This window comes from Nycticebus coucang, chromosome 2, assembly GCF_027406575.1.
Source record: "Nycticebus coucang isolate mNycCou1 chromosome 2, mNycCou1.pri, whole genome shotgun sequence".
Lineage (NCBI taxonomy): Eukaryota > Metazoa > Chordata > Mammalia > Primates > Lorisidae > Nycticebus > Nycticebus coucang.
Genome location: NC_069781.1, coordinates 25,262,049 through 25,289,614, shown reverse-complemented (window position 1 = coordinate 25,289,614; position 27,566 = coordinate 25,262,049). Strand labels below are relative to the sequence as shown.

The following is a 27,566-nucleotide window of genomic DNA, read 5'->3' as shown; positions in this document are numbered from 1 at the left end:
CAGTTTTGAAGCATTTTTGAGATAATACCAGTATCAAATTATTGACTAAGGTGTTTATTTTCCATGACTGCAGAAATCATATTAAAAATTATTTTAAAAGTTAATTTTCTTGGCAGATATAACTAGTGCATGATATAAGTGTATATTTCAAGTCAAGACTTAACCTGCATCAATGTGTCATGTTTGAGTAGCATTTCTCAGGAGGGAGTAGGTGAACGGTGGAATGGTCAGGGTAAGAAGTAGTTCAGATCGTGGCGTCTCTTATCCTGAGCCATGTGGGGTGCTAGAATGTTGCAGGGTAGTTGCTAATCAGAATCATGAGGGAATTCCAGAACTTTTCTGAGAAACTTAATTTGTGCTTTTCCTTCTGCTTCCAATCGGTTTCTCTCTGCTTGCTCCCTCCGTTCATCTGTGAATTCCTACCTATTCCTCAACTCTTAACCTTACATAGCTCCACTTTCTCAGAGGAGCTTTCTCTTATCCCACAGAGCAGGTGCCCCTGATTTTATGTCTCTTAGCACAATTGCAGCTGAATTGTTTTTTGTATAATTATTTGTCCCCTCTCACCCTGCCACCATGAGCTCCATATAGGCACAGATCAAGGCTGTCTTATTAATGGCAGTCTTCCCAGTGCCTTTTGGCCCACTGTCATTTGATATTTGTTAAATGAAAGGATGCCACTAAAAAGCCCATATGATTTTTCTTTTAAAGAAACTCTGGGACTGCTGTTTTAGATGGCTACAGGATAGGTTGTGTAGCTTGTCTAAGGGCCTATTTGCATGGCTCCCAGGGACGTGCGGATAAATGAACCTTGTTTTGTAATGCCGCTTTAAATTTAGGACTGACTTTGATGAGTGTGTGTTAGTCGAAGGCAGTAGTTCTCAACCTTCCTAATGCTGCGACCCTTTAATACAGTTCCTCATGTTGTGGTGACCCCCAACACTAACTCCCGGGCTTAGGTGATTCTCTTGGCTCAGCCTCCCGAGTAGCTGGGACTACAGGTACCCGACAAAACGCCCAGCTATTTTTTTGTTGCAGTTTGGCCAGGGCCAGGTTTGAACCCGCCACCCTCGGTATATGGGGCCGGCACCCTACCCACTGAACCATAGGTGCCACCCGCAAAAGAGAAGTTTTAAAATTTATATCTGCTAAAATTAATATAGCCCAAACACGTTTCCCAGTGAATTGGAAGTTAAATGACATCTCTTTTCCGTGATTATGGGTCCTAATGTGAATATAGATAAAAAGAGAGGTGCTGTGATTATGGGGTAATACTTGGATATAAGGTGATTTTTTAGATTATTTATAATATGCTTATTGATTGTATTTGCTATTACGATTAAATGAAAACAGATAATAAACATTTTGACACAGAATTAAAGACCTTTCAAGAATTTATTTGTGGTGTCTAGTCTGAATAACAGTTGTGCTGGAGTATTATGCAGAGAGCATGAAGGATTGTGCTGTGAGGTTTCAAAAACCAGAGATATTATTTTGTGTGTATTAACAATTGAGTTCAGTCGTATGTAACAGAAAACTCCCAACAATAGTGGCTTGAAGATCAGTTTATCTTTCCTTCGCTAATAATGAGTCTTGCCCATGTTCAGAGTTGATTTTGGTGGCTTTGAATTGTCACCAGGGACCCAGGTTCTTCCTTATCTATAAATTCTTGTTTTATGCTCCCAAGAGGTCTCTGGAGTTCTAGCCATTACATCTTTTCCAGGTAGAAGAAAGGGGAGGGACTAAAGGGAAAAGACAAAACCCAGACAAATCTGTGTTTCAAAAGGCTTTCCCAGAAGCCCCCTAAAGTTTAAAATTGTGAAAATCACAATCGTGAAAATATGATTCTGGCAAAAATAATTTTAGAAATTATTTAAAAGATACTTATTTACATTTTTAAAGGGAGATTTGAGAAACAAAAACATGAGTGAATACTTCATAGGCCACTTTATACAATAAAATAGGCAATACTAACATCTGTAGTTTTGCAAGCATCAACAGTTATACTTAATAACAGTTGCACAGGTATAACATTTATGAGCATACAAACCATATTCCCAGAGAAATAGCTTATATAACTGATGTCATTTGAAATACTGTGACAGACAGCCTAAGTCTTTTGATGAGATTGATCAGAAACAACAGTGATTCACCTCTGTATATGCAGCAGCGCAAAGAGAAATTTTATCTTTTATAAATGCAGTTGAACAAAAAGGATATCTTTTTATATATTGAGGAAGTTTCAGCATTTTTATGTACACAGTATTTACACACACAGTCAACATTGTGATAATGTACCTTTTGGAGTCAAATTTGCAAAATGCATCAAATAAATTACAGCCCTCTGAAAGTCTTTACACAATTTATATCTCCAGCTTTGGGAATGATGCGGAGATGAAATACATAGTATAGGAAATTGTAAAAAAAATAATGCTGACAACTTAAAATAGTGAGGAAAATTTTTTTTTAAAAAAGGAAAAAACTAAAAAGGAAATTTGTTATATGAAGAAGTGTACCCTCAATGAATCCCCAACAGTAAAAAAAAAAAAAAAAGTGTATTACAGGGTATATTATGGACATTTGCACAGAGGTAGTCCATAAGAACTGGTTGACTTTCATAATAATTGATTTTATTTATTATTTATTTAGAGACAGAGTCTCACTTTGTTGCCCTTTGTAGAGGCTGTGGCATCATAGCTCACAGCAACCTCCAGCTCTTGGGCTCACGCGATTCTCCTGCCTCAGCCTCCATAATAGCTGGGACTACAGGTCCTGCCACACGCCTGGCTATTTTTAGAGACAAGGTCTTGCTCTTACTCAGGCTGGTCTTGAACCTGTGAGCTTAGGGCAATCCACCTGAGCTGATTATATTTTGAAGTCTTGTATCTTGATGAATAGCTGCTTTTTTTCTTTTAGTACATGACTTTCCTCAGAGAAAACATTCATATTCATTTTCTGTGTAGTGCTGCTCCTTTTGAAATTCTTCTGTGATTCAGTTTATAGTGACATGATTGTTCCCTATTAAATTTTCCAATTTTCTGTGCCATGCTTTTGTATTGGTTTGGGTATGTAGAAATCCCATGGACATGCAGTCATATACAGACCACAGATTTGTCAGAAACAATATTGGTGATCGGCAACCCTGTTGCCTAAGTGTCTTCTTACCTGCTATGTACATAATTATTTTCTAACCAGATAATAACTTTGCTGGCTTCTTTAGGCAAATGTGTCTTTAATTTATTAAAAGCTCCTGGAATGTCATCTGCTGGAAGGTATGCCACGCAGGCAAATGACACATTTTTAAACTGTAGTTTGTGTCATTGCTGTGTGTTGTGTGGCCAGTCCACTCAACTGAATTTTTTGCCAAATGCATTGGGCTAGATGGAAAAAAATTAACCTTTATTGGTAACACCTTGAAATTTGCTTTTAGAAGGCTAGATTGTACTTAATTCCAAATCTGTCATTGTGGTTTGGGGATTCATTTGAATCAGTTTTCTTCAGCAAAGTCCACCAAGTCTTTAATAAAAATGCATTTTACTTTTTCTATTCTATATCGTTGATTTAAAAACAGAGGGGACAGTTTTGAAAGTGCCATCCATTAGCCAAAGTAAAGGATGTACTGTTTTTCTATGTTGGATTTAATGGTAAATATAAGTCTGCCTTCTTCAATAGTCAAATCCCTAATCAAGAGTAATTTACCATCTAATGTGTTTTGTAAACTGGAGGAACCTCAGTATCAGCAAGTGTCTTTGGTGTAGATGGCTGAGCTTGTCAAATTCTTACTTTCTGATGAAGGGCTCTTTTTGAAGACAAGCATGGCGCCATGCCTGAAGAGGCAGAAGTTGTACATGATTAAGTACTTTGGCAGAGGAGATTTTTTTTTGTACTTTTTACCTGAATTTTTACTTCTTCTTTAATCTTTGAAATACTTACTGCACTTATATTTGGAGAGTGGTTGTGGTCTACAAATCTTATAAGTATATGCTGTCCACTTGAAAGTCTGGTTATTGTTCAATCATTGTAATTAAGCAGTTCTCTGCTTTCACAGCACCAATAACTATTAGCTTTTAAATTTTTATCTTACACCATTAAGTAGCCTCGTACCCTAAACTTATTGTGAGGGAATAGTTTCACGTGTCTATTCCATTGTGTTGCAAGGAATATGGTAAGAGGGAATGAAATTCAGCTTTCCTAACACCAAATCTGTATTAGGGTTCTCCAGAGAGACAGAAATATTAGTGTGGGGGGAGAGAGAGGGAATTTATATCCCTCCCATATACATACAAGAGAAGTACCATAATAGGCTGTCTGCAAGCCATTATAGACCTTCAAATCCTGGTTTTATGGCCCCATCCAAACCCAAAGGCCTCAGAACCAGGGAAACTGATGGTGTAACTTAGTCTGAGGCCGAAAGCCTCAGGCCCCTGGGGACTGCTGGTGCAAGTCTTGGAGTCCAAGTTTGGCAAGCAATAGAAGACAAGTCAGTCCTGGCTTTCAGAGCAAGACTGTTCACGTTCAGTATTTGTTCTCTCTGTGTCCCCGGCCTATTGGATGGTGTTCACCAACATTGTGGGTAGAATCCATTCAGACTCATATGGCAATCTTCTCTGGAAACACTCTCACAGACACATTCAGAATAACACTGTTCTTGGTTTCTAAGCATGCCTTCATCCAATCAAGTTGTCCCCTAAAATTTAAGTGCTCAAATCCAACCCTTGTCAGTTCAGCACCCATGCTCTTCTCCTTAAATAATACTTAATTTCCAAATGAACACAGTAACAAGGTAATAGTTCCACCTCCCATGATGCACGTATCCTGTGATTAGGATTTAGAAATTTTAGACTTTAGGGACTTTGGTCTTTCAGGATTTCAACGTTTGAGATAATGGCATTTGGGATTGTGTCTTTCAGGATTATGATCCAAGCCCCTCTTTTTTTTTTTTTTTTTTTTTTTTGTAGAGAGAGAGTCTCACTTTATGACCCTCAGTAGAGTGCCGTGGCCTCACACAGCTCACAGCAACCTCCAACTCCTGGGCTTAAGCGATTCTCTTGCCTCAGCTTCCCAAGTAGCTGGGACTACAGGCGCCTGCCACAACGCCCAGCTATTTTTTTTTGGTTGCAGTTCAGCCGGGGCCGGGTTTGAACCCGCCACCCTCGGTATATGGGGCCGGCGCCTTACCGACTGAGCCACAGGCGCCCGCCACAACGCCCAGCTATTTTTTGGTTGCAGTTCAGCCGGGGCTGGGTTTGAACCTGCCACCCTCAGTTTGTGGGGCCGGCGCCTTACCGACTGAGCCACAGGCGCCGCCCCAAACCCCTCTGTTTACATGTCCTTGGGTAGAAAGAACTGTGTCACAGGGCCACCCCTATTTCAGAGGAAGCTGAGAAATAAGTTTTAGTACTCACCTTGCTGCCCAACAGCTTGAGACATAGCAGTCTCTGGTACACTAGCTTTGTTAAGAAGTTCAGAACAGGGCGGCACCTGTGGCTCAGTAGGTAAGGCACCGGCCCCATATACCAAGGGCGGCGGGTTCAAACCCGGCCCCGGCCAAACTGCAACCAAAAAATAGCTGGGTATTGTGGCGGGTGCCTGTAGTCCCAGCTACTTGGGAGGCTGAGGCAGGAGAATCGCTTAAGCCCAGGAGTTGGAGGTTGCTGTGAGCTCTGTGATGCCACGGCACTCTACCGATGGCCATAAAGTGAGACTCTTGTCTCTACAAAAAAAAAAAAAAGTTCAGAACACACACACCAATTTCTCCTATTTATCTGCATTCCTATCTTAACCAGAGTGTGTGAAGGAATGTAAATAAGTCCCTAAATTGTTAAAGTATGAAGGAAGCATAGGATCGTGTAGTCCTGTCATACAAGGCCTAGACATAATTAGTGACTTGTCTGAGGCCCCAGACTGCAGTGTCAGGCCTGGAGTTTGAAGTTCCTGACTCCCAGACTGGTCCCTGTTACCTACATTTTCTTGTGCTGCTTCAGGAGCTCTGGTTGTTCATGTGTTAACTCTCCTACATATATAAGGCAGCTGTGTTTTGGTTACACCGTCAGAGAGAAAACCCTCTCCTCCTCAAATGATTACAATAAAAGTGATGGGAGGATATTTCACGTTTCTTATTTGAGAGTTTTATTATATTTTATTTTGTTTGAGACAGTCTCACTGTCACCCTGGATAGAGTGTTGTGGCATCACAGCTCATAGCAATGTCAAACTCCTGGGTTTGAGCAATCCTTTTGCCTCAGCCTCCCAACTAGCTGGGACTCAAGCACCTGCCACGATGCCGGGCTAGTTTTTCTATTTTTAGTAGAGATGGGGTCTGACTCTTGCTCAGGCTGGTCTCCAACTCCTGAGCTCATGAGATCCACCTGCCCTGGCTTCCCAGAGTGCTAGGATTATAGGAGTGAGCCACTGTGCTCTATTTGAGAGTTTTATCAAATAGGCAGGAAGAGTTTTATGTGTTCAATTTGTTAGTGTTGATGGTGCTGACAGAATTATATATTCATTTATCCTTTATTCATTTATTCTGCAATGACTATATGTCTATAGATTGTAACATCTCAAGAACAGGACCATGCATTACTAATCTCTGTTTCCCCAGGAAGTAGATCCTCATTGATGAGTGCATAATTAAGTCATAGTCCTGCTCTGGGGGGGAATCCTCAGTCAGGTCCAGAAGACAGGAAAGTCACATTCCTCAAGAGGAGACAGAGGCATGGTGGAGGGAACCCAAATAATCTCTGAGGCAGAAAGGGGATCTGGAAAGACTTCAACAGGAGGTGGCCTCAAGTTCAGTTTGTTTAGTTTTGTTCTTTTACTAAGCAAGCTGTGAAAAAAGTACTTTGTCTTTCTTCCTTTCTTGCTGTCTTTTTCTCTTTTTCTGCCTTTCTCTCTTTTCCCTCCCACTCTCTCTCCCTTCCTTCCTTTCTTCCTTTTTTTTAGAGTTGGAGGTCTCACTAAGTTGCCCAGGCTGAATTTAGACTCATGGGGTTAAGCACACCTCTGCCTCCGCCTCTGCCTGTGGAGTAGCTGGGATTACAAGTACATACCATTGTGCTGGCTGCAGGTTTGGTTTTGAAGGGACTTGTCGGGCAAAAGAAAAGGGCTCCATGTTAAGCCAAAGAATGAGTTTTTAGGGGCCCAGTGGGGGGAGAAATTATTTAGAAAAGAGGGGACCACAAGAAGTGTGGGAAAAGGCAATGGTGTAGTAGGAAATGAGGCTTTGAGAGGTGGCTGTAACCACAGTCAGCAGAGACCTCAGAGTATGTTAAAGGATTTGAACTTAAATAACCCAGCTGGTGGGGAACCATGGAGTAAGGACAGGAAATGGAGGCTCAGGTGTGTACTTTGGCATGACCACCTGGCCTTGCAGTTAAGCTTTGGTGCCTGAGTGCAGAGCTACCTCCTGGGAGGCACCTCTTATCACCATTATTTCCAGGGCAGACTAAACCACACATGAAAATCCTTGTGCCTCCTTGCCCCAAGCTCCCTGGATCTCCCTCTTCACAGAGCCTTGCTTACCCTTTCCACCCACTTGGAGACTCTCCAGGCCCTCTTCACTTTTCCTGCCCATCTTGTCCTCACTTTTACCCAGCCAAAGATTCATAACCAGTGGTCTTTGTGTCTCCTGCCCAATAAGGAATGATTTACTCCTGTTTGGTAGTTGGTTATTACTGGGTTTATGGGACCCTGAGATGTGGAGTGTACCAGACATGCCTTTTACCTGTAATTGCAGATGAAAGGCAATATTTCAGGAATTTCAGAAAGCCAGGAGGCAGGAAGCTGCCCCCAGCGGTGGTGAGAGTGCTGCTCCTCCCCATCCTTGCCTCTAGTCTGTAGCCTACCCCTCCTGTGGGGGTCCTCCCAGTCTGTTGTCCCTTCTCTGCTGAAGGCTTTCTTGCCCCCCTTCCCAAATTTAGCCCCTCATTGTCTCCTAAGACTCCAGGTGCATTATTTTCTGGTGACCAGCAGGGGATTGACTTCCCTCCTCTGGCGTCCTAAATGGATGCAGACCTCCTCTGTTGGTTCTGCCTCTAGTAGTGAAGTTTCTGATGACCGAAGGTGACACTGAAAGTGAATCCTCTTGGTTAATACAAACAGTATAGACATTTTATTATTAAGAGGCTGACTGAATCTTTCTTTGTGTGACTTTAGAATTAAAATGGTATGAAATCTCCCCTCTTTGTTATTGCTTGTTTCTTTTTTTTTTCTTTTTTCTTATGTAGGAATTATTGTAACAGTAAAGGAAACTAACAACATTCTTATTCAAATCCCACAACCATAAGTCATCAGCTGTTTTTACTTTTCACTGCATTCCCTTCTAGTCCCATTCAGTTTTGAAGTACATTTCTTTTTTCATGCCAAATGGTCATAGTTGGAAGAAATTAAGGTGATTGAAATATGGGAATGTCTTGGGTAATAATGGTTTCTTATTTTGATTATTTCCTTTTAGGAAGACACTGCTGATCCTAGAACATGGAGGATTGTCTTCATACCTCATCTGAAAATCTGTCCAAGTTGGTCAGCTGGGCCCACAGCCATGGGACCATTTGCAGCCTCATTCCAAACCTGAAACACTTGCTTTCGGAAGGTTCCCATGGGAACCTGACAGCCATGTGGGGCTGTAGTGCTGGCCATGCTTATCACTGGCCACTAACGGCCACTTGCAGAGCTGGGTCCCAAGAGAGGGTTTGTTTCCAGGATAACAGAAGTTTTAATTCAGATAGTCCCAGTATTATTGGGGTGCCTTCTGAGACACAGACAAGCCCTGTGGAAAGGTACCCCGGGAGACCAGTGAAAACAAAGCTAGACTGTAACCGGACCAGAGACTCCTGTGACTTCTCCTATTGCAGTGAGCCCTCTGAACTGGATGAAGCTGTTGAAGAATACGAAGATGAGAACACCCTGTTTGACATGGTTTGTGAGTCTTCTGTTACAGATGAGGATAGTGACTTTGAACCTCAAAACCAAAGGCCTCAAAGCATTGCTCGCAAAAGGCCTGGAGTAGGCCCGTCTTCCCTCCATTCAAGTTCCCATGTGCAGATGGTGGATGAATGCAGCAGTGATGTCATTATCAAGAAAATCAAACAAGAGATTCCTGAGGATTATTACATTGTGGCAAATGCAGAGCTGACAGGAGGGGTTGATGGACCAGCCCTGTCACTGACACAGATGGCAAAACCCAAGCCTCAGACTCATGCTGGTCCCTCTTGTGTTGGGTCTGCTAAGCTGATTCCCCACGTAACATCTGCCATCAGCGTGGAGCTAGACCCACACGGTATGTCTGCATCCCCCTCTGTTATCTCCAGGCCAGTCGTCCAGAAGACTGCTAGGGTATCTCTGGCTTCACCAAACAGAGGACCCTCTGGTACCCATGGCGCCAGCCAACAGGTGGCCATGCAGATGCCTGTGAGCACATCCCACCCTAACAAACAGATCAGTATCCCTTTGTCTGCCCTGCAGCTGCCTGGACAGGATGAGCATGTTGCTTCTGAAGAGTTCCTGTCCCATCTGCCCAGCCAGGTCTCCTCCTGTGAGGTAGCCCTTTCTCCCTCAGTTAACACAGAGCCAGAAGTAAGCTCCAGTCAGCAGCAGGCCCCAGTTGCTGCGACTATAACCACAGAGGCCACAGCACAGTGCATACCAGGTATGGCATCTGAGGTGACAGCATGTCCCTCATCCACATGCATCACAGAATACCGCGTCGTCAGCACTTCCCAAACCATTGGCTCAGTTTGCTAGAATTCGGCCCTTTGTTAGTCTCAGAAACGTAGAAACAAAGAAGGTATCCAGGTGATACTATAAGGGAAATTTATCAGAATTAAGGCCCAGGGCTCAGAGGACAGCTGTAAGATTGTGCTGTTGATACTGTCTGGTTAGATTTAAGATTGTTACTGAACATCAGCTAAATTTTTATACAGTACAGTTATTTTTGAAAGTTTTTTAAAAATGCTTTTCTGTTATTACCAAGGTATTTAGCTGCTGTTTGAAGCCAAAATGATGTTGGGTAAGGCACATACTGACAATAGACCTAAGGCTTTTTGATCATTATTGATTTGCCTGAGCCACCTTGGCTTTGCTGTTCATTTTAATTGCTATGTTAGTTTAAGTAAGTTTTTAAAGCAACCAACATTCCTAAGAGAAGTATTCAGTCTTTTCTCTTAAAGTTTCAAGGAATCAAGTAACTTGCATTTCTGAAATATGTGAGCCTAACTGGAATTGATTGAGAGAAGAGTGAAATAATTGTATTATATGAGGTCCTTGCACCTATAATTCTCACATTCTAATGTTCTTTAATTCTGACATTCATTCTGGGCTGTAACTATATAACGGGATTTGGTCTCATGATTTTGGGTTTATGATTCAGGTCTAACAGGCTAGAAGCAGAAACATAGACAAGGATGAACAGATGTGCAGAAAATACAGAAAGCACCTCCGGCCCCTTTTGGTTTCTTTCAGTACTTCTCAAAAAGTCATGTGTTTTGGGAAAAGCTTCCTAGAAGCCTGAGGCAGCAGTGCCTTTACCCTGAAACTTCCCAGAATTAAGTTGCTCTACAAACATGTTGTTCTGATTTTAATGTCAACTTTAAGATTCCCGAAGGAAAACTTCCATTTATGAGTTTTTAAAAGACACGGTGTCATTCATAAAATAATACACTGAAATACTTATTTCATGACTGAAAATTAATGCTTCTGAGTTAATCCATTTTCTTTTTATGAAGAGGTATAATTCACTTCTCCTAAAATTGACTCTTTTAAAGTATGCAATTCAGTGTGAATTTTGGAGTATTCACAGACCCGTGCAGCCATCACCATTACCTAATTTCAGAACATTTTTGTCACCCAGAAGGAAACCCTGATCCATTAGTAGTCCCTCTTCCTTGCCCACCAGCTCCTGGCAGCTACGAATCTGCTTTCTGACTATGGGTTTGCCTGTCCTATGCATTTCGTACGAATGGAATCATATATTACTTGGCCTTTTGTGACCTTCTTCACTTAGCATAATCTTGACCTCAGCTATGTTGTAGCATTTCTTTCTTTTCATTGCCACGTAATATCGTATGAATATGCCATATTTTATTTTTCCTTTTATTAGTTGATGGACATTTGGATTGTTTTCATCTTTGAATAATGCTGCTGTGAATACCTGTGTAAAAGTTTTTGTGTGGAAATGTATTTTTATCTTGCTTGGGTAACTACCTAGGAGTGAAATTGCTAGGTCCTATGGTAACTCACTGTTTAACTTTTTGAGGAGCTGTCAAACTGTTTTCCCCAAGGAGAGCCATCATTTTACATTCTTACTAGTAATGTATAAAGGTTCCTTTCTCTCCACATCATCACCAACACTTGTTATTTTCCATGTTTAAAAAAATTGTAGGTATCTTACTGGGTGCATGAAGTAGTGTTAGTATCTTCTTGTCCTTTTGATTTGCCTTACCCTCAGGGCTAATGGTATTGAGCTTTTTTTTTCATGTGCTTTCAGGCCTTGTGTGTATTTTCTTTTGGGAAATGGTCTGTTCAAATACTTTGCTCATTTTTAAATTTGGTTGTCTTTTATTGGCCAGTTGTAGCAGTTCTTTATGTGTTCTGGATATAAGACCCTTATCAGATATGATTTATAAATATTTTCTCCCATAAGTAGTACCTTTTCACTTAAATAGTTGTGAATCTCATTTCTTTATTTGCTTCCCCTCCCTTTGCCCTTATTTATTTATGTTCATACATATGTATGTATGTATATTTTTATAAATAGGAGACTTATATGCTGATGGAGTTTTCTGTATTCTCACTTCATTTATGTTTGAGAATAGAATTCAGAAATGTGTTTTGCAAAGCGGTCTGGTGTACCCAAATAGTTGGGTAAGACTCTTATTATAGTATTTATGTCTAATACTCTTCTATTAATTTACCCTGCAAAGCAAGATGCAAGGCTTCTTTGCATCTCCCTAGTGCGGTGGTTCTCAACCTTCCTAATGCTGCGACCCTTTAATACAGTTCCTGTGGGTCGCGACCCACAGGTTGAGGACTGCTGGCCTAGTGGATAGTAAATGAGACACTGAGGCTCTTTACTAAACCATATATGAATATCTTACTATGATTATTTTGGAAAAGAAAGTAAGCCTATTTGAAAGAGAAATACTTTTAATTAATTTATTATTGTATATATTACATTCTTTTAGGGTTTTTCCCCCCCTTCGTGAGAATCACACTTTTTGTAATAGCTATAAAAAGCAGGCTTGTCCAAAGATAGCACATAATAGATACAGTCATAAACTGTGATTTGGCTTTACTCTCAGATGAGCTGGTTTGGCTTGGACCTTCAAGAACCTTCAAGAAAAACAGTATGAAGAATTGGTAATGGGGATTTCCTACGGAAGGGCCCTCATGTTTTGATCCATTGTTCTGTGGAAGGATATTGTATTTCTGAGATGTCTGCCATTAGTGTTAGAGAAACACTAGTTGGACTGGAAACAGCAAAGCGACAACTAAAAATCTGATTGACATTTTATTTCTTTTCTTTTTTTTGGTTCTCTTGTACCCAACTAGATTCTGTGTTCTAAAGTTTTACTCATTTGTGTTTGTATATTTATTTATAGTAGATAATCATTTTAAACATAGATTTTAAAAGATTTAGATTCCAGCATGTCCAAATGTATGTATACTACTGACTTTGTACAGGTGGAGTGTACACAGTTAGAAAGGCACACTAGGGACTAAGCAAAGAAGAAAGATTCTGAAAGAATTAGCTGAAAGCTAAATCAGGCTCTTTTGATATGGATGCTGTGTAAGCTTGAGTCTTCATCAGAACATTATAGAAGTACTGCATACCTTTAAATAATATTTTTTAAACAAATCACTTTAAAACAATAGACTATCGAGTCAGCCAGAAACAAAGAAATTGTTCATGTTTTGTTTAGTTTTACTAAGGCCATTTAAATTCTGTTCCTCTAGTGGAATGTCATATTTATTTCTGCAGGACTGAACTCATAAAGTTATAAAATGTTAATCAAGGTGTGGGTAAAATCATTAATTTTCATGTCAGTTCTGCCATAGTGCTCAATCCAAATCTTAGCAAACAATGAGTAAAGAGGACATATATTATTAGAAGAATTATTGACTATCTACCGTAGCTTGGATTTCATAAATTTGGGAGGGGGGTTATGTAAATTTTGGGCATTTGTCATAATGAAATTTAAATCTTTATTGCATTGAGTTGGATTTTTATGGTATGTTTATTACATATACTCCCATACTTATAGCTTCCTTTATGATTTTGTGCAAGGTTCCCTTTTATTAATCAACTGTTTCCCTGGGAGTTTTATGGTAGCAAGAAATATTTGCTTATCAGGTTTGCTTTATATATATGTATATATTTCTTTTGAAAATATACATTTTTATCTTTTTCTAATAGATTCATATATGTTCTTTAGGTATTAGAAATAGTAACTCACATAGTCTATCATGTGTATTGGAAATACTTTTTCTACTTCACTAGTAGCTTTTAATTTTGTTGGTGGTATTTTTTTGAGGTACAGATTTTCTTAATTTTTATAAAGAATGTTCTCTCATCTCAGCACCTGTGGCTCAAGCGGCTAAGGCGCCAGCCACGTGCACCTGAGCTGGCAGGTTCGAATCTCGCCAAACAGTGCCTGCTGCAACCAAAAAATAGCCGGGCGTTGTGGCAGGCGCCTGTAGTCCCAGCTACCTGGCAGGCAGAGGCGGGGGAATCACTTGAGCCCAGGAGTGGGAGATTGCCATGAGCTGTGATGCCGCAGCACTCTACCCAGAGTGACAGCTTGAGGCTGTGTCTCAAAAAAAAAAAAAAAGAAAGAAAGAAAAGAAAAGAAAAGAAAAAAAGAATGTCCTCTCATCTATTCATCTGTCTTTTCTGTTTTTGGTATTTTTCTTAGGAAGTCCTTTCCCTACCTTGAGATTGCATAAATATTTACCTGTGTTTTCCTCTGGTTCTTTTATGGTTTTCTTCCCCTCTCTTCTCCTCTTCCCTTTCTTTTTTAACACTTAACTCTAAAATTAGAATATATTTTGGGGTGGAATCTCATTTCATTATTTTTTTAGGTCAGCTGTCCCAGCATCGTTGTTGAATAATTTGCATTCTCACTGATCCGATTCATACCACATACACCATATCTTTGTTTATTATTGGGTCTGCTTCTTGTTGTCAGTTCTGTTTTCATTAATCTCTTTATGTTTTCTGATAAATTTTATTGTTTGATTATATTTTGTGCGAACAGTGCATTCAGAGAGTAAGAATAGTATAGTCTAAATTATGTAATATACTTTTTTGAAAAATTATTCATGTATAATTGAATTCAGTGAGCTTTTAAAAATTGATTAAGGTATATATTACTTCCAGTTATTTGGTCTCTGTTGACACAATAAACAATGGGTTCTCTCAGAAGACCTGAGTTAAAATAAGTGAAGCAGAGAATTAATTGCCTTATAGTCCAAGGACAGATCTTTAAACATGAGCGCATCCAGGGTTCAGACAGCAGTTCTGTTTCCCTCTTGCTTCCTCCATATTAGATTCACCTACAGAATTTGATCCCTGCATAGACCCAAGATGGTTGTGCTGCTGGATTTCACCACCTAGCTGAAGACAGAACCTGTGTCCACAGCATTCCCACTAACCCCTGACCCAGTCACAGGGCGTCAGGTCCCCACTCTGGAAATGGTATTGAGTTCAGATCACCCACCACATAGCTGAGTGTGGGGGTATGGTGGGAGTGTTCTTCTAGGGACATGCTACGTGTCATTCTTGAGAGGGACAGCAAACCAGAGATACCAACAACTACTTAGGTGAAGGTTTGTTGATTTTGTTTTGTTTTGAGCATTTTAATTTTCCTGTGGGCAGGTAGGAAGAATTGTTACGTATTTCATTCAGTGACAGAGTATACTGGAAGAGTGTTTTAATGTAAGGGATAGACGTATGTATAAAAGTGTATGTTTATGAGGCCGGGCGCAGTGCTGTAATCCCAGCACTCTGACAGGCCGAGACAGGTAGATTGCCTGAGCTCATGGGTTCGAGACCAGCCTGAGCAAGAGCGAGACCCTATCTCTAAAAATAGCTGTGTGCCTATAGTCCCAGCTACTTGAGAGGCTGAGGTAAAAGGATTGCTTGAGCCCAAGAGTTTGAGGTTGCTGTGAGCTGTGAGGCCACGACACTCTACCAAGGGCAACAAAGTGAGACTCATCTTAAAAAATAAAAATGTATGCATATACATATGTATATGTATATACATGCTTATGTATATGCATTTATATATATATACACACACATTATTTTATATATTTCCTCATTCTTTGAGAAATATATTCCCTTTTCAAGAGGAAATAAGACTTTGTTTTCTTGTTTACACCTTTTCTGTAGTTTTCTTTAGAAAAACCTAAGACAAATTTTGAGAGGTAAAAGAGACAAAGTAAAAATTCAGCTTTTTTTTGCCATCATTTTCTTCCTATCACAAAGGGGTACACATCTGAAAATTAATATGGCCTGGCTAGATATATTCTACACAGATATATTTGTAGATATTTGATGATTCCTGACCCTACCTCCTGCTATCTTGGTGACCTTAACAAAGTCATATTTGCTTCTCTGAAACTCGGTTTCTTCATTTGTAAAGTAAAGGTCTGTCTTGGAGGGTTATTTTGAGGACCAAATGCAAAAATGTAGGTAAAGCCCTGAAGAGAATACTTGACATGATAAACATTTACTAAATGGATAATTTCTACCCTGATTAGTATTTTATTCTCATCATTATCATCATTAATTGTGCTCAGAACTCTTTGAGTTGTAGATTCTGATTTTATGCAGCTACATCCATTTCACTACTAAAATATGACCCATGGCCAGTATCACCAGCATCACCTGGGAGCATATTAGAAATGCAGAACCTTCCATGGACTATTTTGAAGGTTAAAAAATGCAGAACCTTGGGCCCCATCTCAGACCCAGAGAACTGGGATCTGCATTTAACCAGATCTCTAGGTGTCTTTGTATACACATTAAAGCATGAGAATCTAGGAAATGCGGTGCTCCGAGTTATAAGCCATGTTGTCCTTCCATCCGGCCTCCCAGTAACTTTCAACTCTCTTCCTGTATGAGAATTCCCTCCTTTGTGTACCTGCCCTTCCCCCAAAGAGAGGGCAGAAACTTGCCTTCCAAGTTTGTATTTCAGCAAGGGCACAGTCTTGTGACTTTAGGCTTTGCCAGTCAAATGTACCCACACCAGACTCTGGCAAATACAAATTAAAATAACAATGCAATACAATTTTACTTTCATCAGAAAGACAGAAGTCATTAATATTAATTATCCCAAGTGCTGTTGAAGGTATGAGAAAATGAGGGCACGCTAGTGGGAATATAAATAGGTACAGATACTTGGAGAGCAATTTATAATATCTAATAAAGTTAAGGTGTGCATATTATATGTGTACAACCTAGGAATTCTGTTTTTAAGCATCTGCCTTAGACTTCTTCACAGACACATGAAAGACAGGTACAGGAGTATACATTGCAACTTTGTGATCACAAGGGGAAAAGTCAGTTGACACCTCAGTGTTTATCAGTAGAGGAATGAATGAATAAATTGTGGCAAATTTTTCAGTGGAATAGAGTAGTCTACCAGATCTTCATTGACTTATATGGATAAATCAGTCAGAGGTGGTGGCTCATGCCTATAATCCTAGTACTCTGGGAGGCCAATGTGAGAGGATCACTTGATACCTGGAATGGGAGACCAACCTGAACAAGAGCAAGACCCCATCTCTACCAAAAATAGAAAAAATCAGCCAGACATGGTCGCTCATGCCTGTAGTCCCAGTTACTTGGGAATCTAAGGCAGGAGGATCACTTGATCCAGGAGTTTGAGGTTGCAGTGAGCTATGATCGTATTACTGCACTCCAGCTGGGTGAACAGAGGAGAGACTACACACATACATACATATATACATACATACATATACACATACACATACATATACACATACATGTATACATACATATACACATACATGTATACATACGTACATATACACATACATATATACGCACATTTATACTTTAAAAATATATAATATATATTTATTTTTAAAAATATACACACACACAGTAGAACCGCCGTAGTTGACCAGCTCCTTAATTTGACCTAATTTTTATAGATTAGATAGACACCATACATACATATTAGTATAGTTGACCTAGTTTTTTATATTGACAACCTCTTTATGTTGACCAGTTTATTATAGTTCCTTAGATGGTCAGCTTACAGAGGTTCTATTGTTTATGGATAAATCTTGAAAACAAAGTTGCAGAATATCATCATATACTAGAATATTATTAGAGTACCATACCTTTTTTTTCTGTAATATTGCAGGAGCACACAAATGTAGGCTATATAATAGAATACCATAGCTTTTAGACTACCATAGCTTTTAAAGAAAACACAAACATTGCCATGTAATGTATGTTATACACACACACACACACACACACACAAATGTTGAATGGTTACGTGGTAGTGGTTATCTTAGGTAGGGAATGGGATACATGGGAAACTTGAGCTATATCTGTAACTTTGTTAAAAGACATATAATACTACACAATGTTAACATTTATTAGATCTGAGCTACAGAAATATAAATTTATGTTAACAGGAGGCAACCTCAGCACAGTGCTTAAGGGTAGAACTCCAGACTCACAACAGCGTGGGTTCAAATCACAAGTCTGCCGCCCATTTTCCGGGTGACTTTGGCAAGTAAGTTAACCTTTGTGACTTTGCTTTCTCATTTGATAATAATATATCTATTTTGCAGCGTTGATGTATAGGTTAAATCAATCCACACAATGCCCTCTGGTTCATGGTGAGCACACTTTAGTTAGTATTTTTCTGTATACTTTTCTGTGGGTTTCAAAATGTGAATAGTCTTTATTTTGAGACAGAGTCTCACTTTGTCACCCTAGGTAGAGTGCCATGGTGTCATAGCTCACAGCAAACTAAAACTTTTGGGATCAAGAGATCCTCTTGCCTCAGTTTTTCATTTTTAGTAGAGATGGGGTCTCACTCTTGCTCAGGCTGGTCTTGAACTTGTGATCTCAAGCAATCCACCCGCCTCAGGATCCAGAGTGCTAGGATTATAGGCATTAGCCACCTTGCCTCACCCACAATGTGAGTACTTTTAAAATATAGATTGTGAAGCATAAATAAAATTGTGGAGTATTTTTGAACATTATGATATTATTGTTATTACTGAATATGGAAGTTTTTTTTAAAGCAAACTTCACTACCATTGTCTTCATTATACTTGTTTATGGACAAAAAATTGAGAAATATCCTCATAAATTTTAACTCTGTGGGTTGCCTCCTTAGGATTTTGAAAGCTCTTCTGCTGGAATAAATAAAAAACACAAAAACAAAATGTCTCTTATTATCTGTATAGCACTTTTATTTCCAGGATCATCATTGCCCGAGTTCTACAAAGAAAGAGGTTGTTTCCTTTATTTTACTGCTGGGAAATGAGGCACAAAGAAACAGATATTTGGTGGAAGTTATGATGGCTGGGGAGGAGCCTGGCCTCCTGCTTGTTCAGTGAGAGGGACAGGATTGCTGCTTTGCACCATGTTTTCTGCCTGTGTTGATGCAGGAATAGCCTTAACTGCTGATTGCTTCTTCATTCCCTTCTTTTATTTCAAGTCATTCCTATTATTTACCCAAAGCTTCAGCTGCCAGAACATATCTTAAAGAGATAATTTTTTTTTTTTTTTTTTGAGAATCAGTTTTAAAAGGACAGGGTTTAATAGGAGCATCAACTCTATTGGGAGCAAGGGAGATGTATGTTTCAGTCTTTTTTTCTATTGAGGTATCACAGACGTCCTTCATGGGGGGGGGCGGGCAGGGGGAAACAGTTCGTTATCTTAGAAGATCACCCTGATAGCACTGGGGAAGAGGCTGGGATGTGGGAGCTGTATTTTAGGGTATTAAAGTAATCCAGGTGGGTAATGGCAGTACGGGCCCCTATGAATCGGCAGTGAAGGCACTGGAGAGGAGGAGACAGAGGGAGATATTGCAGGAGTTAAAGGGCAGAACTTGATGACCTCTGGGTGTCATTAGCTGTATATTTCTTGTGCAAAGGTACAGCGCTGTTTTAGGTTACACCAAAATGTCTTCAAGACACAAAGATCTACAATGCAGTATAATGTGAAATCCTCTGTGTTAGGATAGAAGATTGGGAAGAGTTTTGGAGCATGCCATGATCATTCATTCATTCATTGCAAGCCTACAAAGTGTCAGGTTCAGATTGAATACTTCAGATACAGCAACAAACAAAGCAAAACAGTTTCTGTTCTCATGCTGCATCCACTCTCAGTAGGAGAGAGGCGCTCGTGCTCTTTCAAAACATCCCAAATTTAAAAAACAAAAATGTTTTAAATATTTCCTGAACTGAGATGCTGTTAATCAAACTGAATGATTTTGTAAAGACTAAATTGGTTGCCTTTAGACAGCACATTTATTAAGACTGTTTCTAGGATGATGTATGACTAACAGTAGTTAAATGAACAATTAAGCCACTATGATTAATGAAAGGCAAGTCTTTCTTAGATAGAAATTAAAAGTGTAGAGGCTGTAGACAACCCATTCCATATCATAATTTATTTGAAACACTTTCTCCTCAACTGAAAATAGCAAACCTAGTTATATTAAAATTGTTATATTGCTTATTTTTGCAGACTAGTGACCTTTAAGAATTAAAAATATAGTTGTTTCTAGTTTTCTCAAAGACAAAAGAAAATCAAGCCCTATTGCTTTATGTTATACAAATACAGTTTTCTGAGAAATTATGTTTTAACATCTTTTTTGAGTGCTTGCACATCCTTTTTTAGTTTCATTTGTCTCAGAATTTCACACAAAAGCCTTCCCAATTAGTCTTTTGTTGAAAATAAGGGCATTTTCATATTATACCGGTGAAGTAAAACCCCCATTATATAGATGTATTTGAAGTTCACCTATGTATGATTAAGACTTCCCAATATATAAAATGTACCCAGATACAGTAAACAAGCAAATGCTATAAACCGCAGAGTACAATTTTCTTTGAGTGAATTTGGATTTGACTAAGACTCCTAAAAAGCCAGGAACCACATTAGAACTGAGGAGGCGTTGACCTTGGTTTTCTAGATTGGTGTCCCTTCCTGTGGTCTAAAAAGATAAAATAGTGTATCATCTCAGGGCAGACAAGTTAGTGTCGGTGCTCTGAAGCCATAGCTCCAGCATCCCTTAAATTCAAATGTCATCCCTAAATCTGTTTTCATTAGAGGAGCAGCCAGCTCCTCCTCACAGGCAGAACTGCCTGACCATCTTGGGTCCCAGCAGCAGAGGGCAGGTGATCTACTTCATCATAGATCTAACAATAACTTCTCTTTCAACCTAGATCTCATTTATTTAACTAATGGCTTGTTTTCCCAAAAGCATATCTTAAAACCAGAAGTATTTATAGAGCATAGCAAAAATGAAAAATTCTGTTTCTATGGCTCCAAGGCAATTTTAAGCTTTTTTTATCAGGTAAGAACAGTGACCAGATTTATAATCAAGTAAATTTAAGTAGTTTCTTGATTTATCAGCTTCATGAAATATCCATAGATTCTTTGATACAAAGATGAGAATTTAACTCCTTTTTATTAACCTTCCAATTTGATGATTAAGTAATGAATAGAAAAGTTAAAAATATACTTCTTCCGGCCCGGCACCTGTGGCTGAAGCAGCTAAGGCGCCAGCCACATACACCTGAGCTGGTGGGTTCGAACTCAGCCTGGGGCCCACCAAACAACAACGGCTGCAACCAAAAAATAGCCGGCGTTGTGGTGGACGCCTGTAGTCCCAGCTACTTGGAAGGAGGAGGCAGGAGACTCGCTTGAGTTCAGGAGTTGGAGGTTGCTGTGAGCTGTGATGCACCACACTCTACCCAGGGCGACAACTTGAGACTCTGTCTCAAAAAAATAAAAATACTTCTTCCACCTAAAGAGGAGGCTGTAGGTGTCCCCGTTCTTCCTACTGTTTTTGAGTGATAGGAATACGTAAGAACTTTGCTCTGTTTACTGCTGGTGGTTATAAAGCAGGGTTGTAACTCTGGAGCAAAAGCTGAGTGCATTGAAATGCTGAATTTGCTTGGTGATGGTTTAACTTTAAGATTGACATTCATATATGGAAGAATAATTATGCTATTATTTTTACAGCTTTAACTTTTATTTCTTATCGAAGCATTCTTTTGAGACAGGGTTTCGCCTTGTTGCCAGGGCTCAAGTGCAGTCGTGTCATCATAGCTTATTGCAGCCTCAAACTCCTAGGCTCAAGCAGTCCTCCTACATTGGCCTCCCAAAGAGCTGGGAGGTGTGAGCCACTATACCTGGCCACATTTCGCTTTTAATTCGGTACTTAATAAGTGGATTTTTTAAAGAATACAATGATATGTTGGATTATATATCATTCTTAAGAAGCCATATAATAGTTACTCATGGACTTGAACCAGACTTCCTGGCTTTAACTTTGTACCCATGTTCATTACCTTAACTTTCTGGTTCTCAGTTTCATTATCTATAGAAATAAGGAAAATGGTGATATGTTCTAATAAGGCTATTATGAGGAACAATGAGTTAATAAAGGTAAAGCACTTAAAGAGAAGTGCCTGGTACATGGTGAGTGATCAGTAACTATTAGCTGTTGATAAACTACAACTACTTTGATAATAATGCTTACTGAGGGTAGTAGTTCTCACTTGTTACCCTGGTTCAGATACAAAAATAAGGCAATAAGAAGATATCTTAGTAGAAAAAGACAATGGAAGCCTGAGTAAAATAATGCCAAAGTCTAGAAAATTCTCCATGAAAAGACTAGATTGGATTGGAGTAGCTGCTACTCTGTGAAATGGGCATGTGCTTTTCAGGTAATGGAAGAATACGACAATGTGAGGTGGTTGGAAAGGATGAGATACTTCTGATGTACTGAAGTGGAGTGGACTTGTGTCTAACAATGGGCAGAAATATGGATATAATATCCCATTTTTATAAGAGAAAAAAGAACTTGAGTGTTTTAATACACATAGAAAAAAAGGTTGGCAAGGATACATACTAAATGGTTTATGGTAATTACTCTTGAAGAGTGGAAGTTGAGGAAAGAGTTGTGAGGTAGGGTAGGGGGCAACTTTCAACTTTTTATTCTACATACTGTTTTGTCTTTAATTTTTATAATATGTACTTTTAAAATTAAAAATATCAGGGCGGCGCCTGTGGCTCAGCGGGTAGGGCGCCGGTCCCATATGCCAGAGGTGGCGGGTTCAAACCCAGCCCTGGCCAAAAAAATTAAAAATAGCAATTTTTTTTTTAATGGCAGAGAGTAACAGGGCGCGCATATTCCTTATTTGCGCTGGTCAGTGTTGTCGTCAGGGTCCATCTCTGCCTCTGTGGTGCTTTTCTGCGGTTTTTGCCTGGGGCTGGGTTTGAACTCGCCACTTCGGGCGTATGGGGCCAGCGCCCTACTCCTTTGAGCCACAGGCGCTCCCCTACCTGTGTTGCTTTTCCACTGCAGAATCTGAATGGACATTCGTAGTTCCAGTGACGGTGAAATGCATTCTCTGTCTTGGGCCTTATCTAATTCTCAGCCACAAACTCAAAGGCCAAGGAGCCATCATCACAAGCTGAAAATTGTCTTATACCATTCAGCAGACATAACAAGTAGCTGGAACTAATCCCACTTTTTTGGGGTTTTTTTTGCTTAGCTTATTGGTCTATGAACTGATAAAATTTGGAAGGAATGTTCTATAATTTGAGTGGATAGGTAGTTATGTGTCTGACCGGAGGGAGGACTACAGTGGGACTGTATCTTGTAGTTAGTAAGTTAAACAAGTTGTCAAGATACAGCACTGGGCAGCAACTGAGGACTTCCGACAGTTCTTAGGACAGAGTACTTTCCATAAGCACCAGCTTTAAAGGAGGTTGTAAACATAGAGTAGCTGGGAAGTTCTAGAATATAGGGAGAACAGGTTTTGATGGATAGCCAGCAATTTCTGTCAAAATATTTCCAATTTATTGAGATATAATCCATGTACCATAAAACTCAACCTTTTAAAGTATACAATTTAGTGGTTTTGGGTATGCACAGAGTTGTGCTGTCACTAAGTAATTCCTGAACATTTCATTACTCCATTGCCTCCCCTCCCTCTTAGCCCTCTTAGATTAGTATTCACTAATCTACTTCTTTGTGTCTGTAGATTTGGCTATTCTAGACATTTCGTGTAAATGGAATCATATAATATGTAGCCTTTTGTGTCTGGTTTCTTTCTCTTAGCGTAATGTTTTAAGATCTTTTCACATTATGGTACTTACCAGCATTTTGTTCCTTTTTATGACCGAATAATATTCTTTTGTGCCACATTTAGTTTACCCATTCATCAGTTAGTGGACATTTGAGTTGTTTCTATGCTATTGTGAATAATGCTCTGCTATGAACATTCATGTACAAGCTTTCATGTGGACATATGTTTTCAGTTCTCTTGGGTGTATTCCTAGGAGTAAAAACGTCACATGGTACATTTTTAAGTTTTTGAGCCAAGTTGTTTTCCTCCGTGGCTGTGCCATTTTACATTCCCATCAGCATTGTTATGTGGGTCCGGTTTCTTCACATCTTTGCCAACATGTGCTGTACTCCAACTTTGGATTTTAGCCGTCCTAGGAAGTGTGAGGTGGTATCTCTTTGTGGTTTCCATTTGTGTTTCTCTAATGACTAATGATCTTGAGCATCTTCTCTCATATGTTTCTGCCACTTTTAACCTAAGAATTTAACTTAATTTAATTTTTAATTTTAATTTTTTATTTTTTTGGGAACAAGTCTCAAGCTGTCATCCTGTGTAGAGTGCTGTGGTGTCAGCTCACAGCAACCTCAGACTCTTGGGCTTAACTGATTCTCTTGCCTCAGCCTCCCAAGTAGCTGGGACTACAGGTGCTCGCCACAATGCCTGGCTATTTTTTTGTGTGTGTGTGTGTGTGGCAGTTGTCATTGTTGTTTAGTAGGTCCAGGCTGGGTTCGAACTCGCTAGCCCCAGTGTATGTGGCCGGCACCCTACCCACTGAGCCACGGGCACTGCCGTAACATAAGAATTTTAAAACAGGCTTAGCACCTGTGGCTCAAGCAGCTAAGGTGCCAACCACATACACCTGAGTTGGTGGGTTTGAATCTAGCCTGGGCCCGCCAAACCACAACGATGGCTGCAACCAAAAAATGCCGGGCACTGTGGCGGGTGCCTGTAGTCCCAGCTACTTGGGAGGCAGGGGCAAGAGAATTGTTAAAGCCCAAGAGTTGGAGATTGCTGTGAGCTGTAATCCCTTGGCACTCTACCTAGGGTGACAGCTTGGGGCTCTGTCTCAAAAAAAAAAAAGAATTTTAAAACAGTAGGTACATCCAAATTTTTAATTCAAGTTAGCAGTGACCAGTCAATGTTAGTATTTTGCTTTAAATTCACCTGTCAGCCTTGGCGCTTGTAGCTTGGCAGCTAGGGTGCCAGCCACATATACTGGAGCTGGCAGGTTCGAATCCAGCCCAGGCCTGCCAAACAACAATAACAACTACAACCAAAAAATAGCCCGGCATTATGGCAGACGCCTGTAGTCCCAGCCACTTGGGAGACTGAGGCAAGTGAATTGCTTAAGCCCAAAAGTTGGAGGTTGCTGTGAGCTGTGATGCTACAGTACTCTACTGAGGGCAATAAATAAATAAGTAAATCCATCTGTCATACATAAGCCTGTCTCTTGACCTCTTTTCTTCATTTCTCAAAGTGATCGTAGGAATAGAATTTTATTAATTTCTCTATAAAAGTACACATAACTGTAATATAATAATAGGAAAACATTTAGGTACAAATACAAGATAATACATGACATCATGACATGACAAAGATGTATCACTGAGGTATATGGCTCAGTGTTGCCCAGTGTAATCACCCAATGATCCATAATGGTGCCAGCAGAAAATATTAGATTTCCTGTTTTTTATTTAAACTAAGAAAGAAATTAAGCTTTACCAACCTTTAATATATTATTAGTTGGCTTGCTGAGCATGGTGGCTCACACCTATACTCCTAGCACTCTGGGAGACCAAGGTGGGTGGTTTGCTTGAGCTGAGGAGTTCAACCCCAGCCTGAGGAAGAGCAAGACCCTGTCTTTAAAAATAACCAGGCATGGGCGGCGCCTGTGGCTCAGTCGGTAAGGCACCGGCCCCATATACTGAGGTGGCGGGTTCAAACCCGGCCCCGGCCGAACTGCAACCAAAAAATAGCCGGGCGTTGTGGCGGGCACCTGTAGTCCCAGCTACTCGGGAGGCTGAGGCAAGAGAATCGCTTAAGTCCAGGAGTTGGAGGTTGCTGTGAGCTGTGTGAGGTCACAGCACTCTACTGAGGGCCATAAAGTGAGACTCTGTCTCCACACACAAAAAAAATAATAACCAGGCATTGTGGCAGGTACCTATACTTCTAGCTACTTAGGCTGAGGTAAAAGGATCACTTGAGCCCAAGAGTTTGAGGTTGCCATGAGATATGATGCCAGGGCACTCTACCGGGGTCGACAAAGGGAGACTCTGTCTAAAAAAGAGATAATAGGCTTGGTGCATATGGCTCAAGCGGCTAAGGCACCAGCCACATACACCTGAGCTGGCGGGTTCGAATCTGGCCCGGGCCCGCCAAACAACAGTGACAGCTGCAACCAAAATATAGCCGGGTGCCTGTAGTCCCAGCTACTTGGGAGGTGGAGGCAGGAGAATCGCTTGAGCCAAGGAGTCGGAGGTTGCTGTGAGCTCTGATGCTATGGTACTCTACCCAGGGCGACAGCTTGAGTCTCAAAAAAAAAAAGAAATATATATATTTCAATAAATATATTAAATATATATTATATATATTTTAAATAATATGTATATTAAAATATATATATTGGTTGGCAATAGGACTGCCGTTCAAAAGCATTTTTGCATATCACAAAAGTTTGGAGACCTCTAACAAAGATAATGAAATGGCTTATTATAGTTTAGAATTTTTAAAAAACTTACTATTTTTTTACCTTTAGCTTTATTCAATAGAGCAAATAAAGAATTCTTGTTTTCTAAGATTCACTATTTCTGTGACTTTGACTTTAGGGTTTGATTCAATATGTATATATAAATGTATCTTCTTTAAAAATAATACCTGAAGTTATATATTGCAGATTATTTTTAGTGTCTAGAAGGTTAAGATTTATGTTACAGGTCACTAGCTTTTTAACATTTTATATACTATTATAATTAATGCTGCTAAATTATTTTTCTCTGTTTTAAAAAACAACCATCTTTTTTTTTTTGCAGTTTTTGGCCGGGGCTGGGTTTGAACCCGCCACCTCTGGCATATAGGGCCGGCGCCCTACTCCTTTGAGCCACAGGTGCCACCCAGAAATAACCATCTTATCATTAAGAGAAAAGCTTTATTTTTCTATTTGCCTATATTTATAAATGGGTAATAGAATGCTAATCCATATAGAAACATACTTTTTATTTTATGAAGAATTTTTCAAAAATATGTTTCGTTATTATCTGTCAACCCACTTAGAGAAATTGGCATCCTCCTATCCATTAGGTTATTACTTCTTGAAGAATTTAATGAATATGAATAACCTGACTCAGAAGAGAGGGAGATAATTTATTAGAGTTTTGTACATTTCCATTTTTATGTGTCATCTGTTTTCCTTTTGTTTTATGTTCCATACGTCTTTTGTGCAAGTTGATTAATTACTGCTTTTGTTTTTATTTTATTATGCATTTTCATTAAAAGATGCCTTCATATTTTGATCGAATTAAGATATGCACTTATATAAGTAGGTTACGTTGTGTTTGCTAGGTAAAGTCCAAGTTGTAGTTGAGCCATTCACCCAGGAGGTGTGCCACCTACCTCTACATTGTGTGTGATAGGTGAGAGCATTTCATTTCTTAAATTCATTACATGTTACCTTGTATGTTACATTTGTTCTCAGTCATGTAAGCCATTGAATTTCAGTAAACTCAGGAAAAGCACTTTTTTTGGTCATGCACTGTTAACCAAAGGGTGATTCTTATTTACCTTTCAAACCCCTCTTTAGTACACAAGGTCGGTATGCTGGTAGCTGTCTGATTACTATGTGCAAAATAGCAATAATAGCCAACACTTAAAGAGTACTTCTAAAAAAAATTTTAAAAAAAGAGTACTTCTTGTCTCACTTATTCCTTATATTTACTCTGTTCTCATAACAATATAACTCTTTGAAGTTAGGACTATAATTAACTCCATTTTACAGGTGAAGAAACTAAGTCATAGAAAGATTAAATGAAGTTACCAGATATCACCATAAGACGCAGGAAAGCTGGAATTTTGACCCAAGCAGCTTGATTCCCAAATTCATGCTCTTAACCAATAGGCTTACTCGTCACAGTTATGGTTCTCATGGATGTCCCAGCATCTTCCTGTTAGCTGGAATTGCTGTTCCTTGACCTGCACCAACTTTGCCTGTTT

General features: G+C 39.6%; 1 protein-coding gene across 2 annotated transcripts in view; it reads left to right on the top strand.

Moving 5' to 3' along the window:
* The window catches only part of KIAA1958 (KIAA1958 ortholog), a 162,679-nt gene that overhangs the window by 68,447 nt on the left and 66,666 nt on the right, over nucleotides 1–27,566 (top strand). For both annotated transcript variants that reach the window (XM_053565716.1, XM_053565723.1), the window contains exon 2: nucleotides 8,452–9,645. In XM_053565716.1, coding sequence (XP_053421691.1) covers nucleotides 8,475–9,645 — 1,171 coding nt within the window. In that variant the 5' untranslated portion in view covers nucleotides 8,452–8,474. The remainder of the gene's footprint in view (nucleotides 1–8,451; nucleotides 9,646–27,566) is intronic.